The 16415-nt window shown below is 52.2% G+C and overlaps 1 protein-coding gene across 1 annotated transcript in view; it reads left to right on the top strand.

Annotated features, from left to right (window-relative positions):
- Window positions 1–16415, top strand: part of ASTN2 (astrotactin 2) — a 272653-nt gene that overhangs the window by 175197 nt on the left and 81041 nt on the right. The window contains exons 16-18 of the mRNA XM_018074363.3: window positions 3500–3765; window positions 14666–14799; window positions 16026–16174. Coding sequence (XP_017929852.1) covers window positions 3500–3765; window positions 14666–14799; window positions 16026–16174 — 549 coding nt within the window. The remainder of the gene's footprint in view (window positions 1–3499; window positions 3766–14665; window positions 14800–16025; window positions 16175–16415) is intronic.

Consider the following 16415-nt stretch of genomic DNA (forward strand, 5'->3'; position numbering starts at 1 on the left):
CACGTGGATGCATGTGACAGAGAAGCACTGCTGACTCCCTCCTTTCTCCCAGCAGTGTTTGCCCATCACTAACAGTGGGCAGCACTAAATCTGTTCGGGCTCTTCGCAGACCTGGTGGTGACCGCACTGACAATACCTCAGTGCAAGAGAAATTCTCAGGAAAACACATCTATTGATTTTCTTTTCAACTCCCTTTCGATGGATTTGCCAACAAACAGGGTATTATTCCACCAGGTGATAAACAGTGGATGTGTCCTGGCTGTAAGCCCCCACTACCCTGCCCATGGTGGCACTGGGTCTGTCCAGTGGAGGGTGGGGTACAGGGAAGGTGGACCAGAATTTCCTCTTCTGTAAAATGCAAACCCCAAGTCCTAAGTCAGCCTGGCTGAGCAGCCCATTGGTGTTGGTGGGGTTAACCTGGTGAGCCTGGAGGAACCCCTACCTGGGTCAGTTCCTGATGTTCCTTTTACAGCTTCAACTGGAGAGTGTTCTCTCCTTGTTCCCAGCATTTCTGCTTTTGAAGAGCTACCACATCCTACCCCTGAGGTGGCTGCATTCTTGTGGGAAGTGGAGTGATTCCCAGTTTTGGAATGACTTGGGAATCTTTTGGAAGAGGTGCTGTATAAAATGCCAGACCACTAGCAAACCCAGTGTCTCCTGGGAGCTCTCAAGACCAAAGAGCACTGCAGTGCAAAGGAATTAGGTATTATGCTGTTGCTGTTGTTATAGCAGTGGTGTTATCATGCTCCCCTCTTGTCCAGGCACCAGGAGGTGCTGCTGGTAATGCTGGAAGTGTTTCCCACATCAGCAACTGCTGCATCCTAAGCAGGGACCCTTGTGTGCAGTCAGTCACCTCGTGCTGTGGGATTATAAGATCCTGATGAAGCCCAGAGACAGAGCCAGGCACCCCAACAGGCAAATGCTACCTCTGCACACCCTGTGCTGCTCATCCTGCCTTTCTTACGCAAGGCCTGACGCCTGGCACAAGGCTGCTGTTTAATTTATTTTGTTGTGGTGTTGTTTTTTTGGTGTGTTTTTTTTTTTCTCCCCAAATACATATCCGAGATAAACAAACTAATAACTCCCACAAGTTGCCGTGGCGCGTCTGACCACATCCGCGGCGCTCTGCTCCCAGACAGATGTTGCCAGCGTTCAGCTGAGTTGCCAGCAGCGTTAGCAAAAGCATGTTCAGATTCAGGGGTTGATAAGGACTGCCTGTATCCTCCCTGCTGCAGCCCCTGCAGCTGAGCCTCGTCCTCCTGCCCTGATGGGACCTTTGGAGCGCCCTCGCAGTGATCACCTGCAAAGCCCTTCCCCAGGAGTGAAGCTTTGCAGGAGTAATCAGAGTGCCCTGGGAGGTTATCCTGTTCTGTATAGGTAAAAAAGTCAGGCTGAGCCTCCAGGAACATGTGGTTTCCTCAGTTCACTGTCAGGTTTGCAATGGGGAGAGTGGGCTCCATCCTGAGCCCACTCCTTGCATGCAGGTGGCTGAGGACATAGCCAGAACTCATCTCAGAGGTAGGAGAGAGGGAGATAGAGGGACCTTAATCCCTTCTTCCTGGGCTGTAGTTGCAGTGGCAGGTCCAGGAATATGTTTTGGAGGCAAAATACCTCTCAGATCTGAGTAACGCCTCTGTGAGATGCCACAAGTGGTGGGTGGTGTGGGTGGGACAAGACAGAAGCACCATCTCTGTTCAGGAAATCTTCAGCTTTCTAGGGATGAAACACCTTGAGCTGATGCTTTCCACCCCTTGAGCAAGCAGATGAGGGAGAGTGGTCTATAATTCTTCGTTATAGAGCCAATAATTCAGGAAGGAAGGCTTGATATCCTAGTGCCAATCATGAGATAACTGATTCCACTGTCTTTTCAGCTCTGTGTTCATGTCCTTCCTTAAAGCATGGCTCTAAAAATTCCTTCCCCATGGAGGGTCTCTGAAATCGCTGCTTCAGCTCTTGTGAAAAAGCTTTGCAGCCCAGAATTGTAATTAACTTCTTTCTTTTGTACAGTACTGATGTTAAAAAAAAAATGTTACTCTTGTGCAGAAGCAAGAAGAGGCTCATGGTATCTCCCTGTAATTTCCTTCTTTGTGAGCCACTCAGTTTTTTAAGGTTTCAAGGCTTTCCCTTGTGAGACTTGAAGTTGCCTGGAGCTGGTCTTCTAGAAAATAATCTCTCCATAACCAGCTCCAACTCCTATTTTCCATGTCTGTGCACACCAGTGTCTCCCTAGATGTTGAGACATCTCACAGCCTTGTTTTAATTTATCTTAGCAACTGCTCCCCTTTTATTCCGCTAAAAGATGAGTTGGTTGGAATTTGCTCATTCTTCCTGTGACAGCTTTGATCTTGTGCACAGAAGTGTTCCCTGACAGCCAGACAGCAGGGAAGGGCTGTCCCTACCCTGGAGGGCTCTGGGAGTCATGAATGAATATTGTGTTTATTTGTATTTCTAACTGACTAGTGCCTTGCCAGATCAGCTGCATGTCCCTGCAAGCACAGGGTATTGAGACATCCCTTGTTCCTCTTCAGCTCCTTCTTGGGACTGGGAATTTGTTGTTGGAGGCAACAGCCATCCAGCTCATGGTGTTGGGCACAGGATGAAGAAAAGCTTTTCTTCTGTAGATGTGACACCAGGGTATGGAATTTGGGCCTTCTTAGATCAACCCATCTGTAGACAAAGCATTTAAATTGGAATTTAAATTGTGGAGGGCAGAGATGGGAGTCGTGCCTCCTTCGCTCAGGGTGTCACCAGGGGTGATAATTCCCTTGTCCTTAGCAAGTGTTTGGACAGACATAGAGCGAAGCAAAGGCTCTCCAGTTTTGTCTCCCTGTGCTGAAGACCACCAGGAGGTTTCACAGGGGGTTTCAAAGGCCTGATTGTTTCCTTGAGGCAGTGTTGATAGTTTGGGTTTGGTAATGCCTTCATCTGTGCGGTGAGTTTGTTCCCATACGTGCTTATCCCCCCTGCCAAGGGCTTCATCCCTCCATGCTCCCTCTTTGCAGCCTCTTTGGGTCCTTCCCAGCGCCATGGATAGTGTGTCACTCAAAAGGGTGACCTAAGGACCACAGAGGCTAGAGGGGGCTGGCATTGGGGTGAGGGTGAAGGCACTCAGCTCTTCGGCCTGGTCCCTTTGGGAAGGTTTCTCTTTGACAGTGAAGATAATACTTGGGGTGGTTTTGTTTCATTTTGGAGCACATAAAGTGAACATGCAAGTTAGAAAAGAGAAGACTGGGAACACAACTTAGAAAAGAGAAGAAGAACATGATAAGTTCTGTCACTCTAGAAGTGCTCTAGAGTGGAAATGGTCACACTTCCAAGCAATGACATGAAAGTCCTGTTTTTCTCCTTCTCTCCTCAACCTTTCTGGTTTCCTGCTCCCACCTGGCCTAAACCTTCAGCAGCTGGATTTATCCTGACTGCAGCAAGGTTTGGGTTTGGGAAGAGGACTGTGCCGAGATCTATTTAATGTTGTTTGGTTTCTTCCCTCTCCCTCCACCAGAAACAACTGAGCTTGGGAACAAGAAGGAGCTGAAATCCATGCCCTTCATCACGTACCTGTCAGGCCTGCTGACGGCACAGATGCTGTCTGATGACCACCTCATCTCCGGTGTGGAGATTCACTGCGAGGAGAAAGGGCGCTGCCCCTCCACCTGCCACCTGTGCCGGCGCCCCGGGAAGGAGCAGCTCAGCCCCACACCGGTTCTGCTGGAGATCAACAGGGTGGTGCCTCTGTACGCCCTGATCCAGGAGAATGACACCAGGGAGGTGAGTGAGCCAGGGAGGGACCAGCCCCACCTCTGTGATCCTCTCAGCCCCCTCTCCAGTCGTGCTGCAGGAATGTTGGGTTCCCTGGGGTGAGGTGGTGTTTTGGTGTGTGTGTGTTTGGAGGGGGATGCAGCGGGATGGTTTCAGGGATGGAGCTGGCAGATCCTGCTGCCCACCACCCACAGCCCTCTCAGACCTGCATCTCCCTGCCTTTGGTACAGTGAAGGCAATGCCATAAGCAGCCAAGGCCACAGTCATTCCCAGTGTCCACCAGTGTGCAGGATGTGTCCTGTGGAGGGGTCTCAGGAGCCAGGCATCGGCTCAGTCCTTCCCTCCTGGCTCTGAGATCTCAGATGTACCTGTGTGAGGGGTGGCCAAAGCCCTGCAGGGCTCAACTGTGGCTTTTCAAAGCACCTCTGCAGAGAGAGTGAACAACCAGCCCCCTGGGACAGTCCCACAGCCACAGGAGGTCACTGTTACTCCAGGAGGGGCCAACCACCCTTCCCTGGGGCTGGACTTCTGCAAGAGCTTCAGTGTTAATCCTATGGAGATTGATTTTCCTCTTTCTCGGTTCGCTGCCACCCCTACCCCCCTCTGCAGCCCTCTGACCCCAGTCTCGAGTCCAAAAATGACAGACCTGCTTAAAGTCACTTATTAGCACTGAGCCTGCACTTGATTAGGATGCCTGGAGTGAGCCAGTGCTCAGCAGCTGTGGGTGGGATGCAGAGGGCTGCAGGTCAGGAAACAATCCTGGCACATGGAGATGTGACCACCAGGAATGATGCTTCATCCTCTTCCCAGATCCACAGGCAGAAGAGCCCCCATGCTTCTCCTGGCATCCAAGTCCCTTATGGGCACTGTCCCTCCTTGTTTACCTCCTGATCTTCTTCCTGCTTTCCCATGTATCAGGCCACCTGGTTCTTCCATGCAACTGTGCCTGACTTCCATACCTGTTTCCCTGTCTTTTCAGCTCTTTTTCCCCAAACTCCCTTTCTCCCACTATTTTTAATTCCTACATTCTTTCCCCACCTATGCCTGCTCTTCCCAGTGGGCAATCCTTGTGTAGACATTGACCTGCTGTTATCAGCATGTCCAGGGCAGTGCTGGGATGAGGCATCACGGGTACAGGGAGAGCAGTGGGAAAGCTGGTTTCCTTCAAGCAAAAAAGATGTGCTTCCCAGCAGCAATCCACAGGAAGACATTCCTTTTGGGATACAAGAGATAGGTTAGCCAGCGGGGAAGGGGTAACTGTGAAAGCAAGCAGGATCTGGAGGATCTCCATGGACACTGTTCATCACCAGGTAGCAATGCTGTCCTGTCTCTCTGGTCCTGGCTGCACAAGGTCCCCTCCTCCTCCTCCTCCTCCTCTTCCTCACCTGTCCCTCAGCCATGCTCACTTGGGGTGCATCCTTGTCCTGGGGAGCTGGAGCCTGCGTTTCACCAGCAGCAGCCTCCCTCCCTCCCTCCCTCCCTCCCTGCTCCCCTGGCTCCTGCAGGGGCTGGCCCCTTCAGCTGCAGCTGGAGCACAGCCCGCATTGTGCTCTCTGCTGAGGCGCCGGGAAAACCGGCAAACAAACACGCAAACAAACACAACCCCAACGAGGCAACAAACCAGAGACACCCCAGACATCTTCCAGGGGGCTGTGCTCCATGCATCCCTCCTCCTCCTCCTCTGCTTCCACCTGCTCACCCAGGGGTGGAGGGGCCTGTCTGTGTCAGGGTGTGTGTGACTCTGCCCTCCCTTCACCCCAGGGAGCTGTTGATCAGCAGCGCTGGGGTTAGAGGTGACAGGGCGAGGGATTTGGGTGGCTGCAGGATGGAGGATGCTACCAGAGGGGATGCCCAGGGGACACTGGGAGCTGGCAGTGAGCAGCACATGCCAGGACAGATCACCTTTTCCATCCACAGCGGAGGGTTCTGGGGTGGGTGGGTTCACACTGTCTTCTCTGACCACCACCCCCCAGCTGGACTGGGTCTTGTTTTGGCTGTGGGCTTCTCTTGACAGCAGGCCCTCTCATTCTCCTTCTCCCTACAACCCATCTGAGACCATCCAAATCCTTGCTGCAGCAGGACACAGGGAGTGCTTTTTGCGTTTCCTAACCATTCCCATTCCCTTAGCATGAAACCCTTGTGCTGCATCAATTCCAGAACTCTCCCCTTCTTGTTCACTTCTGATCCACTGTCCTGCTCCCTCAATCCCTTCCTTCTCAGCTTGCTTCTTGCCCTTCTCTCCACCAGCCTCTCTCCTGCAGGATTTTTATCCTCTCCCCCTGCTGCCCATGTCCCTGTGGGCAGGGATGAGTCCAGGTGCCTGGGGGCTGTGTCACACCACTGCTGAGGTGCCACCACGGCACAAACCTTGGCTCTTGGCACTGGAGGTTTTGCCAAGCTGGGTAGAACTGTGCCTGCCTCTCTGGAGGACGTGGAGCTGATGGGGGCCATGTCCCTGCCCTAGAGAGGGTGGTTTGGTGTGGGGTTAGTGCTACCTGTATGAGAATATGTCCCCATCCTCTTGTGACATTGTGAGCTCAGTGACAAGGGGTTCCCACAGGGGCAGGAATGTGCCTTCCCCTCATCTTCCTCCACAGGTGTGATGGCAGGGAGGGTGATCATGAAAGGGAAAGGGGTTTAGAGGTGTTGGGGAGCTGCAACCACCACGGGGCCATCACCCTGTCACCAAAACCGAGTAGTGTGCCCTGGTGCCCTGGAAAGCCACCAGTTTAACCATGACCTCTTGCTCTGCACTCTGGGAGAGGCTCCCTCAGGGTGGGTGCCATCAGGAACATCTCAGGTACCATCTGGATGATGAAATGTCCTTTTTCAGCACCAAGTAGGAGGCCAGGGCAATCCCAGGCACTGCAGAGTGGTGTTCACCCATGGCATAAACATGATTTGCAGATACCTGGGCTAAGCCAAGGCATCTCCAAGCACAGCCTCCACAGCAGAGCTGTGTTTGGGGTGTTTGATCCTCAATCAATACAGCAAGTGCTGGCTTCCTAGGAACTGTAGGCACATTCCAATTCCCGTGTAGTATTAAAAAATTAATAATTGTAAACAGTGAAGCTCTTCCTCTCTGCATACATGTCCACATAGTCAATGCTGTATGTGTACAGAGAGAAAGCGAGGTCGTTAATGAGGTGGATATTAACTTCTATAAAGTTGGCTGAAAGGTTTTGCTGTATAAGCCCAGCAGCAGATATGAGGCAAGACACAGGTAAAGACATTTTGCCCTCTTCAGTATGTGTATTTTTTTTTTCAATAGGTTTGTCTTTTCATCTGCCTCAGAGCAGTGAGTTACGCACTTCCTAAAATTTACAGCTACCACCCCGTCCAAGGCCATGTTCTCGGTTGCTGATGACCTTGCCAGACTCTTAAGTGCTGGGGTTTAAGTTTCCACACTGGGTGTCTGCCTTGGGCTGATTTGTGATTTTTCTTTGTGTGCATGTTTGATTTCAGCTAAAACTGACCGTTTCCAAGGGAGAGATTAGGTGAAAATATATTACTTTGCCCACGTGAAATAAGTTGGAAAACTCTTTATTTCCATGTCATTGGGAATTGCTGTTTTCTTCTTGCTTTGAAGCAAGAACTTGAAATTTAAAGGACTTCAGGAGGTTTTTTGCTGCCCAGGGAGCATTTGTCCTGAGGCATTTGTACTGTGAGTTCAAGGAAACTCTCAGCTGTGTGTGATCTGTCCTCCCAGCCCAGCTCCAGCACCACTCCTGCTCCCAGCAGTGGGGAGGAGCAGTGTATCAGGGCCCTCTTTTCCTTCTTGGATGCGATGAAAACTACAGATTGAGCCCCTGCTGGGAGTTTCTTTTGTTTCTCCCTGTGGTTTAATGTGTTCATCAGAGAACTTGCCTGGTCACTGATAGCCTCAGCCTGGCTGGGGACTGTGGCAGTGCTGGGCAAAGAGTTTCCCAGGTTCAAGAAGGTCTAAGCACCTTTGAAGGGTTTTGTTGAATGTCTTTTTCATAGTTGTTACAAATGATGTGTCTGTGGGTGGAAGGTTTCACAGCAAGGACTGCTTGCTGGAGCAGAGGCAGTGCTGGATTCTTCTCTGCACTGGTCCCCATCAGCTGGTGACATTCAGCTAGTCCAGATAAGTTTATAGCACCATTGCTGTCGTAGCTCCATTGCTCCTCAGTCTTGAATGCTCACACTGTGAGTTTAAAAGGTGTGAAGATCCAGGGAAGCTGTGACCTTGGCTTCACCTTCCAGGGTCTTCTCTGGATGTCTCTGGAACCTGCATCATGTTTTGATCTACGCCAGTGTCCTAACATCTCCCTTCTGCTTCCTTTGTGTTCTGCAGCAGTGCAGACCCCAGAGTGGTCCCCCTATTGCTGTGTGCAGGTGAAGCTGGAGGAGTTTCTCCGCTGCAAGGCTGTGGAAGAAACCTCCACCAGTGTCAGTGGCTGGCCAGGACCAACAGCAAAGAGTTTCTATCTGTGGTGGGGCTTTCTGCTGGCAAAATGCCCCCCAACACCTCAAGGGCGGGATGTTGTTGAGTACGTGTGGTGTGAGAGAAAAGAGATGTGGTGACCCTGGGTGCTTTCCCTCTAATGAACATCCTGGAGATGTTCACTAGAAGAGTGAACACTAGAAGAATGCTCCTCCTGCCCTCACCCCGTGCCATGGGGTAGGAAACCTCCTTCTTACTGCCCAGCACAGCTCTGGAGTCCACGCAGAGGCACAGGCTGAGACAGGGAGATCCCAGGTTTCTGCAAACTTCCTTGATCCTTGGCTGGGCTGCAGGAAGGCAAGAGGCCCTAGGAAGAGCAGGCATGTCCTGTTTCCCCATCCCTCCCAAGAGCACCTTTGACAGGGATGCTCATGTGCATGGCTGGAGCCACAGGGCAGCTGTGGCCAGTGGAGGGGAGAAAAGGGAAGGCGTGTTGAGCAGTGTGGTCCCTCCTGTTTTTGCTGTTTGTTTCCCCCCCCAAAAAAACCCTGAAACAAGCACAGAGCTGCTCCCGTGGAACAGCTCCTCCAGCTGCAGAAGTGCTTAGAGGGTGGTGTGGTGAGGGGAGTGCAGGGAAGGGAGGCAGGAGAGATCAATCTCACTCCTAGTGGGAAATGGGCTCAAACCCCTGTTGTGTGTATTTAAGGAGACAAATGGATGTGGAGCCTGGGGTTTTGGAAGACCCCTAGGACCTTGGTTTAATTCGAAAATTGAGTAATCTCAGCATTTGCTGCAGCCACGGCCTCCTTGCAGCACACACAGCCTGGCCTTGGTGTGGGGGTTTGCTGGAGGGCATGTCCCTGTGCTGCTGGTCCCATTGGCCTTGGCAGGAGCTCAGAGTGTGGCTGGGACCCTGGCAGGGCTCTCAGGCTCTCAGTGAGAGCTTCTTTCCTGCCTGTGCATGGGCCACAGTGTGTTTGTGCCAGCAATGCCAGGGGGTCACCAGCTCAGGTGGCAACTGAGGTAGGAGCAAAATTCCCCATCGTTCCTTCCCACCCCTTGTCTGTGATCACCCCATGGCCCCAAAGAGCCATCTCCTGCTGAGCAGAGCACGGCCACCACTGTCCTCTTTGGTGTCCCCAGGCTGGCAGGGTGGCCTTGGCCGGGGTGAAAGATGTCCCCAAGGCCATCAACTCACTTTGGTCCTCACACAGCACCCGGTGGAGAGCTGCTGGAGGACAACAGTCCTCCCTGTGCACACACAGCTTCCCCAAAGCAGCCCCTGAAGGCATGGGGAGCCAGTGCCAGGGATTTCTTTTTCCACCACCAAAGCTGACAGGGAGCCCAGGAGAATAGGGACAGTTTGTGTGGTTGAGGCGAATTTTATTTTTTTTTGTTTGATCTGAGGAGTTTTTCTTTTTACTTGTTGTTGCTTTGTTTTAATACCTGCTAATTGGCTCTCATTCTCCTCCTCGATCCCTTGAGCATCCTGCTGCAGCTCCAGCCCACATCCAGCTCGAGTTTCCAGGGGAAGAATGGCCGCATTGTAACGCCCGCACCGGGCCATAATGGGGAGCTTTGTGCCGAGGTGTGAAAGCGGAGCCGGCTCCCCGGGACGGGGCTCGCTGCAGCGTAAGGGCTTTTATTTCCCCTGCTGCCAGGTTTTACAGCGTCCTCTGCTGCTCCCTCGGACCCCATAAATAACAGAAACCAGGATGCTGCCCACCCTGGGTCCCTTCCAGCACCCTGACCTTTCCGGCAGACCGATGATGTGCCTTCCCAGGATGAAGTGCTGCTGATCCTGCTCCCGGGGGAGAGGCAGCGGAGGCAGGGAGGGTGTGAGCAGCACAGGATGAGATCACCTGCCAACAGCAGTAGGGAAACTTCATCCTCCTTTGCTGTGAACCTGGAGCAGACTTTCGGACGCAAACTGCATGATCCTGGAAAGAGTCTCTGGCCTGGGAAATCCTTGGCCTTCCTCCTCCCAGAGATGTCTAGACTAAGGAGCAGCATTTATTTCCTGTGAACAGCACTGAGCACTGCTGGAAGGGCATGGAAAGCTTTTTCCTCCAGCCACCCTGCCATCATGGTAGCATCCTGTTGAGGCTGTGAAATCCCTGCTTGAGCCTAAATCCCCTGTTCTTTCCCTTGATGAACAGCCAGTGTTGGTTTTGCTGTCCACAGACTGCTTGGAGTCGACGGTGTCTGGGAGCTCTGGTCAGTGGCTCTGTGGTGTCAGGCACTATATGGGGTGACATCATTGGTTGACTGGGCTTGCTGCTAAGCCAGGCAGCCCACTGCCTCCTCCAGTGTTCCCTGCCTGTGCCCAGGGGAAGGTGGTGGTGGTGTGTAGGCATCATCTCCACTCTGCAAACAGGAAGGGACAGGGTGTCTCCATTGGCTGCCATGTCCCTAGACATGAGGCTGTCTGCTGGCATGACCCAGCCTGCTTCACTCTTCCTCTTCTCCTTCTACATTGAAAAGAACAAACAAGCAGACAAAGGCCAAGGAAACCAGTGAAAAACTCCAAATGAATCAAATTTCCATCTTCTAGATCATCTCCACCATCTGCAGTACATCTCTGTCCAGCCTACCTGCTTACTTGTGGTTGGTTTTTTATCTCACTCTATTTCCTTTTTAATTTTCCCAGAAAGTGATGCGTGCACAGCAACCACGAAGAAACTTAGATTCAATGAACCAGATTTCCATGTCCCTGTCAGCCGTGGAGAAGACCAGATATTCACGGATAAGCACCCAACATGTGCCCTTTCCAGTACCCCATCTGTGAACACCAGCCCCTGTGGTGCGTTCTGAGTCCTGCAAATGCTGATCTGAGAGGTTCCTTCACATCCTCTAACTTACCTCTCCTGGGATGTCAACAGAAAAACCACGGTCAGAAGTAACTTAATGCTTCTCCTTCCATCAGCCAGGTCTAACAGAGGACAAAGGAAATGTTCTTCTCTATTCTGTTGCAGAGAGTCTAAGCTATAAAATGGGGCCAAATGGCCTCCCCCTGAGCACAAATAACAACAGGAGAAAGATCCATATGCAATCGAGTGTAGGATAAATGTGCTTAGCTGATCGTTCGTTTCCCTAATATTTTTTTTATGAATAGGCTTAGCTTATGGTAAGATGGGACTTTATGGTCCTGTAAGTCTTGCTTGTGTCAAAACAAATGAACTAGCCATCCTAGGGGGGAACTATCAATCCAATATATGTGTGTGCATGGGTGTGGGGAGTCAGACCTATTATACCTTTAAGAGCAAATTAGATGCTGTTCCTATGATTCATAAAGCTATATATCTAATGGCATGACTCGTCATCTAGAAAATAAACGTTTCGAGCCAGTTTCTCATCTCATAAATTTCCCCTCTGGCACTGAAGGACGTAAACTAAATGGGCTGACTCACAGGGAAACAATACAATTTGGATACTTTTAAATAAAAGATAAAATTGCCTTAGGGCACAGAGGGGTGTTGGGGTCCCGGGGAGTGGCTGGCGAGCACAGGACAGGACATTGGGGGCCGCTGCCATTCCCAGCAGATAGGCTGGATAAGGCTGCTCCTGGGAAGCCCTTCATGATTCCAGACCTTCTTGGGTTTTCACAGCTTGATGATTTGTTGTGAACACCATGATGAAGCATCCAGTATGGAAATGGTCATGTTGGAGATGGACTTGTAGGTGCTGTCTCCTGGAAGGCAAGAGAGCACGTGAAGCTCTCCCAGAGGCTGCAGCTTCCCATGGGATGGATCTCAGCACCCTCTCTGTATCCTTGTCCATTGCTCTTGGTCTTCTTGTGCCATTGGGCTCCTGGTGGAGGTGGCAGCCTCTGTTCTCCTGTGTTTGTGTGAGTGGTTCCATACCTTCTGGTCTACACTGTTGGAAGGAGAAAGGGAAGGAGAGTTTTTCACATGGTTGTCACCTTGCCTGGCACAGTTTGAGGCCAGTTCCTCTTGTCCTGTCACTTGTTGCCTGGGAGAAGAGACCGACCCCCACTTGGCTACAACCTCCTTTGAGGGAGTTGTAGGGAGCAAGAAGGTCCCCCCTGAGCCTCCTTTTCTCCAGGCTGAGCCCCCCCAGCTCCCTCAGCCACTCCTCACATGACTGACTCTCCAGACCCTTCCCCAGCTCTGTCCCCTTCTTGGAACACAGTCCAACCCTCAACGTCTTTCTTGCAGTGAGGGGCCCAGAACTGGACATAGGACTCGAGGTGTGGCCTCACCAGTGCCCAGCACAAAGGGACAAGCCAGGGACAAGCCCTGGTTCCCCCAGGCTGGCCTTGCCCTCAGTCAGGATGGAGGCAGGAGCCGGTAACCCGGTTAGAGTGCGTAGGTGTGCTCGCTGTAATGAGCGTGGCCAGAGGACGCATCCATCCACTAACCTCGTTTGTGTGAAGGGTGACACAAGGCAGATGACAGCTGGGTACCTGCAGGATCTAATTAAAACGCATGCAAGGCTAGGCAGGCAAAGCAAAGGGGATTGCTCATCCAGCTTGCACTTAACAGCAGGAAAAAGAAAAACAGAAGGAATTGACTACTGAATTTGGCTAAAGGGCGTGGATTGGGAAGGTGGGGTTTTTTCTCTGCGTTGGGGATGAGCAAGGAGAAGCTGGGTTAGGGGCCAGGGAGGGAGCGTGCAGGGCTGGGGATGGGGAACAGCAGAGTCGTCAGTGTGACAGTGCAGCTCTTCCCGGGATCACCCAACATCTGTCTGTGCCTGCAGCTCGTGTCTGTGCACACACATACCCTCAGCACAGGGTATTTATCTTGCTTCCTGGGGAGAGCACACGCTTCCCCATCCATCCACACACATTGGGTTCCGTTCCTATCCTGCACGGACCCGCCGCTCCCTGCAGACGTGTGTCTGCATCCATTTATCCTCGTGTCAGATAAACTCCTCTCTTCATCCCTCTCTCCAATTATTTGGATGCCCTTTGCAGCCCAGCGCTTCAATTACATCCAAAGAACAGGGTAAAATAACATCACATTTTCTTTCTTTCATGTGTTTTTTCCTTCCTTTCTTTTTTCTTTTTTTTTTTTTTTATCCTCCCCATTTTTTTCCACCTGGCACAGCCCCGTTTTGTAAATGCCTGGAAGCAGAAAATTTTGAAGACGTGAGAGGCTTGAGGCGCCTCGTTAAAGGTGTTGGAGGTGTTTGGGGAGAGCGACAAAACCCCGGACAATGGGAGCCCTGACGTCAGGCTCTATTTATACCTCCTCCTTTCAGAAACCTCCCCGGGATGGCGCTTTTCCTAGAGTTTTCTGCTCAGTGCTGCAGTCTGAGCTGTCCCTGTCCTCCTCATAGGGCACAGTTTTATCTCAAAGGCGTACCCTGGCAGCACGGGCGGTATCGCCGGGGCCAGGCTTCCGCAGGCAGCTTTCCATGGGAGGAATAGTGCTGCTGGAAATGGGGCTGCTCAGCGTGGGTGAGGACCAGTGAAGGTGTTTCACCTCCAAAATGTGCCTCCTAAAAGGTCAAAAGCGTTACAGAGCTTTGTTTTAGCGGGTGATGTTTTGGTGTTCTGATTATTCTAGCTGGGCGTCGTGGCTTTGCAGGGTTGGGTTGAATGTTGGCTCTGTGTGTGTGCAGGGAGAGAGAGAGACCCTGTCTTCCAGGCTGCAGGTTTAATTACAGGCAAAGGGTAGTGAGAGAAACCACCATAAATCCATGATGTCTGAACTACAACAGGGTATGGAGTGAGGGATGTCCCATCCTGCAGTGTGGGGACTGACACCGAGCACCCCAAGCTGTGGGATGATCACATGGGAGACCTGGGTGGCTTTGGGAATTCAGACCCCAGCAAATGAACAGCTGTTATTCCAGGGATCCATTGGCATCATTAGAAGCAGTCAGGGGGCTCCTGATCAGAGTGGGGACAGCCTCCAAGTATTTTCCAGTTGTTTTTTTTTTTCTTGTTGTTCCAGATACTTCTGTTTTGCTTGAGAGTCTTTCTTATGCAAGTGAATAAAGCAGCACTTTGCTTGCAGGAGGGCAATTTGTATGAATAACAAACTTGTGAGAAGGATGGAAGTGGTCTGTGTTGTTGGGAATGTAGGAATTACTTTAGGGGGACAGAAACAGCTGGGCAGATGGACATGTGGAAGAGTGGAAGAGTTTCATTGTACACAGCAGCAGGGTGCAGGTGCCATGTGTATGATGCCCATTGTCACAAAGGAACTTATATTTGTGCTCCTTCAGGCTCTTCCACCACAGGAGATCCCCTCCGTAGGGCTGTGCAGACACTCCCCATCCCCATTCCAAAAGCTGCACTCAGGGATGAACAGGAGTTAAACACAGGGAAGGGACGTGCCCAGGGCCATGCAGCAGTTCTGTTGCAGAGCTGGGGAGGACAGCACACACCCTCCCCATCCCATATTTCCTGTTCCCAGGGCTCTGCACACGCACCCTCCCCTGTGATGCTCAGCCCCGTGCGGCTGAGCCACTGGCCGGATTTCACTGAGTCCTCAGCACACGTGTTCACACTTTTTGTTCTCATGTCAGGCCTTCAAGGGAGCCCTGATGAGCTCATACTGGTGCTCGGGGAAAGGCGATGTTATCGAAGACTGGTGCAGGTGCGACCTCAACGCCTTCGATGAGAACGGACTCCCGAACTGCAGCCCTCTGCCTCCGCCTGTGTACGTATTGGTGCGAGCCCTCCTCCGGGTCACAGCCCCCCAGCAACAGCCCCTTTCCCATGGGTTGTGGCCCATCACCAGCCCCTTTCCCACAGGCCATGACCCCCTGGCACCAGCCCCTTTCCCACAGGCTCAGCCCACGGGCACCCCCACCTTTGGGCCCGGGGGCCGCAGTCCAGCCCCCCTCGCTCTGTGAGTGATGCCTTTAGGATATCCTGGCTCCGGCTGTGGCCCTGGAAGGTTTCCTTATAGATTTTCATCACCTGATTAGCAGGCCTTGTAGAATGGGATTTCAAATGCTGAAAGAAATGGAATTACAGTGCAATTCATTGTGGCTTGTCAGAGCAAGAGCAAATCAGGAGCAAAGTGATGGGGAATTAGCTGAGAAAGCAGGAAGACTGGCTCCAGCAAGCCACAAGGAGCAGAACACCTTCTTAGTGAGCCAATATCCTCGGAGGGGATTCATTTCCCATCCCGAGTCCAACAAACATGCTGTATGTTTGGAGCCAGACTCCCCGTATCCCTGTACTTGTGTTGTCATTTACCCCAGTGCAAAGGGAGCGGACGCCCCTGCACTAGCACAGCCAGGAGCACAAAGCTCCTCTGCCTTCATCCCAGCCCACGTTGTTCCTGCTCTGGGCAGGAGCTCCTGCACAGCTGCCCTGCTCTGGCTCTCACTCACACCTGGCAGCGGTTTGCTTGTTTGCAGCTGGGTAAATTCACACCACACCTGCCCCTTCCTTCCCCTCCTTCCGCCCTCCCTCGCCTTTGCTGGCTGGCAATGCAGACCAGACCCTCCCCTCCCATGGACTCAGCCCCACTGGGTTTCCAGAAGCTGGATCCTCTCCTCTTTTTCTCCTGGGCTGTTGGTCCTTGGTTCCCCGTGGGCTGCTGAAGCTCAGCAGTTCTCCCAGATGATGAAGGCCCCTTTGGATGGTGTATTTGGGGTTGCATGGTTGTGGTTGCATGAGCTTGGCTTTTCCAGGAGCAGGGGAAGGCAAGGGCACACATTGCAGTAGGTTGAACCCAACTAACCTTCAACTGGAGGTTCTTCCATGCTCACCTGCCCACTCTGCCCTTGTGCCCTCTGTCCTTGGGGGGTCTCTGTGCACATACCTGTGTATGAGTGTGAGCCCTACCAGGGGTTGGACTATTTTTAGTGGTGGATTCCTCCCCAGAAAGAGAGCTGATGTCTTATTTGGTTTCTTTCCTGTCTCCTGCCCCAGCCTGAGGCTCTCCCCCAACGTGGAGCCCTCCAGCACCGTGGTCAGTCTGGAGTGGCTGGATGTGCAGCCTGCCATTGGGACAAAGGTGTCTGACTATGTCCTGCAGCACAAGAAGGTGGATGAGTACACGGACACAGACCTCTACACAGGTGGGTGTGAGGGCAAACTCCTTGTGGAGCAGAGGGTTAAAGGTGATGCCTCCTGTGCCCTGCCTGGCTGAGAGCTGCTGCTTTGGTGGAAAACAGTGCACAGAGCCAAGGTGTTACATGAGGTATCAAACCCACTCCATTCTAGAGGCTTCTGCAGACATGGGGATTGGAGGGGAAGGGGAAATACAGAAATGCAGTAAGGCAGAAGGAAATAGTTTGTCCTTTTTGGGCAGGAGAGCTG

Source organism: Manacus vitellinus, unplaced genomic scaffold, assembly GCF_001715985.3.
Source record: "Manacus vitellinus isolate BGI_N305 unplaced genomic scaffold, ASM171598v3 scaffold_27_pilon, whole genome shotgun sequence".
Lineage (NCBI taxonomy): Eukaryota > Metazoa > Chordata > Aves > Passeriformes > Pipridae > Manacus > Manacus vitellinus.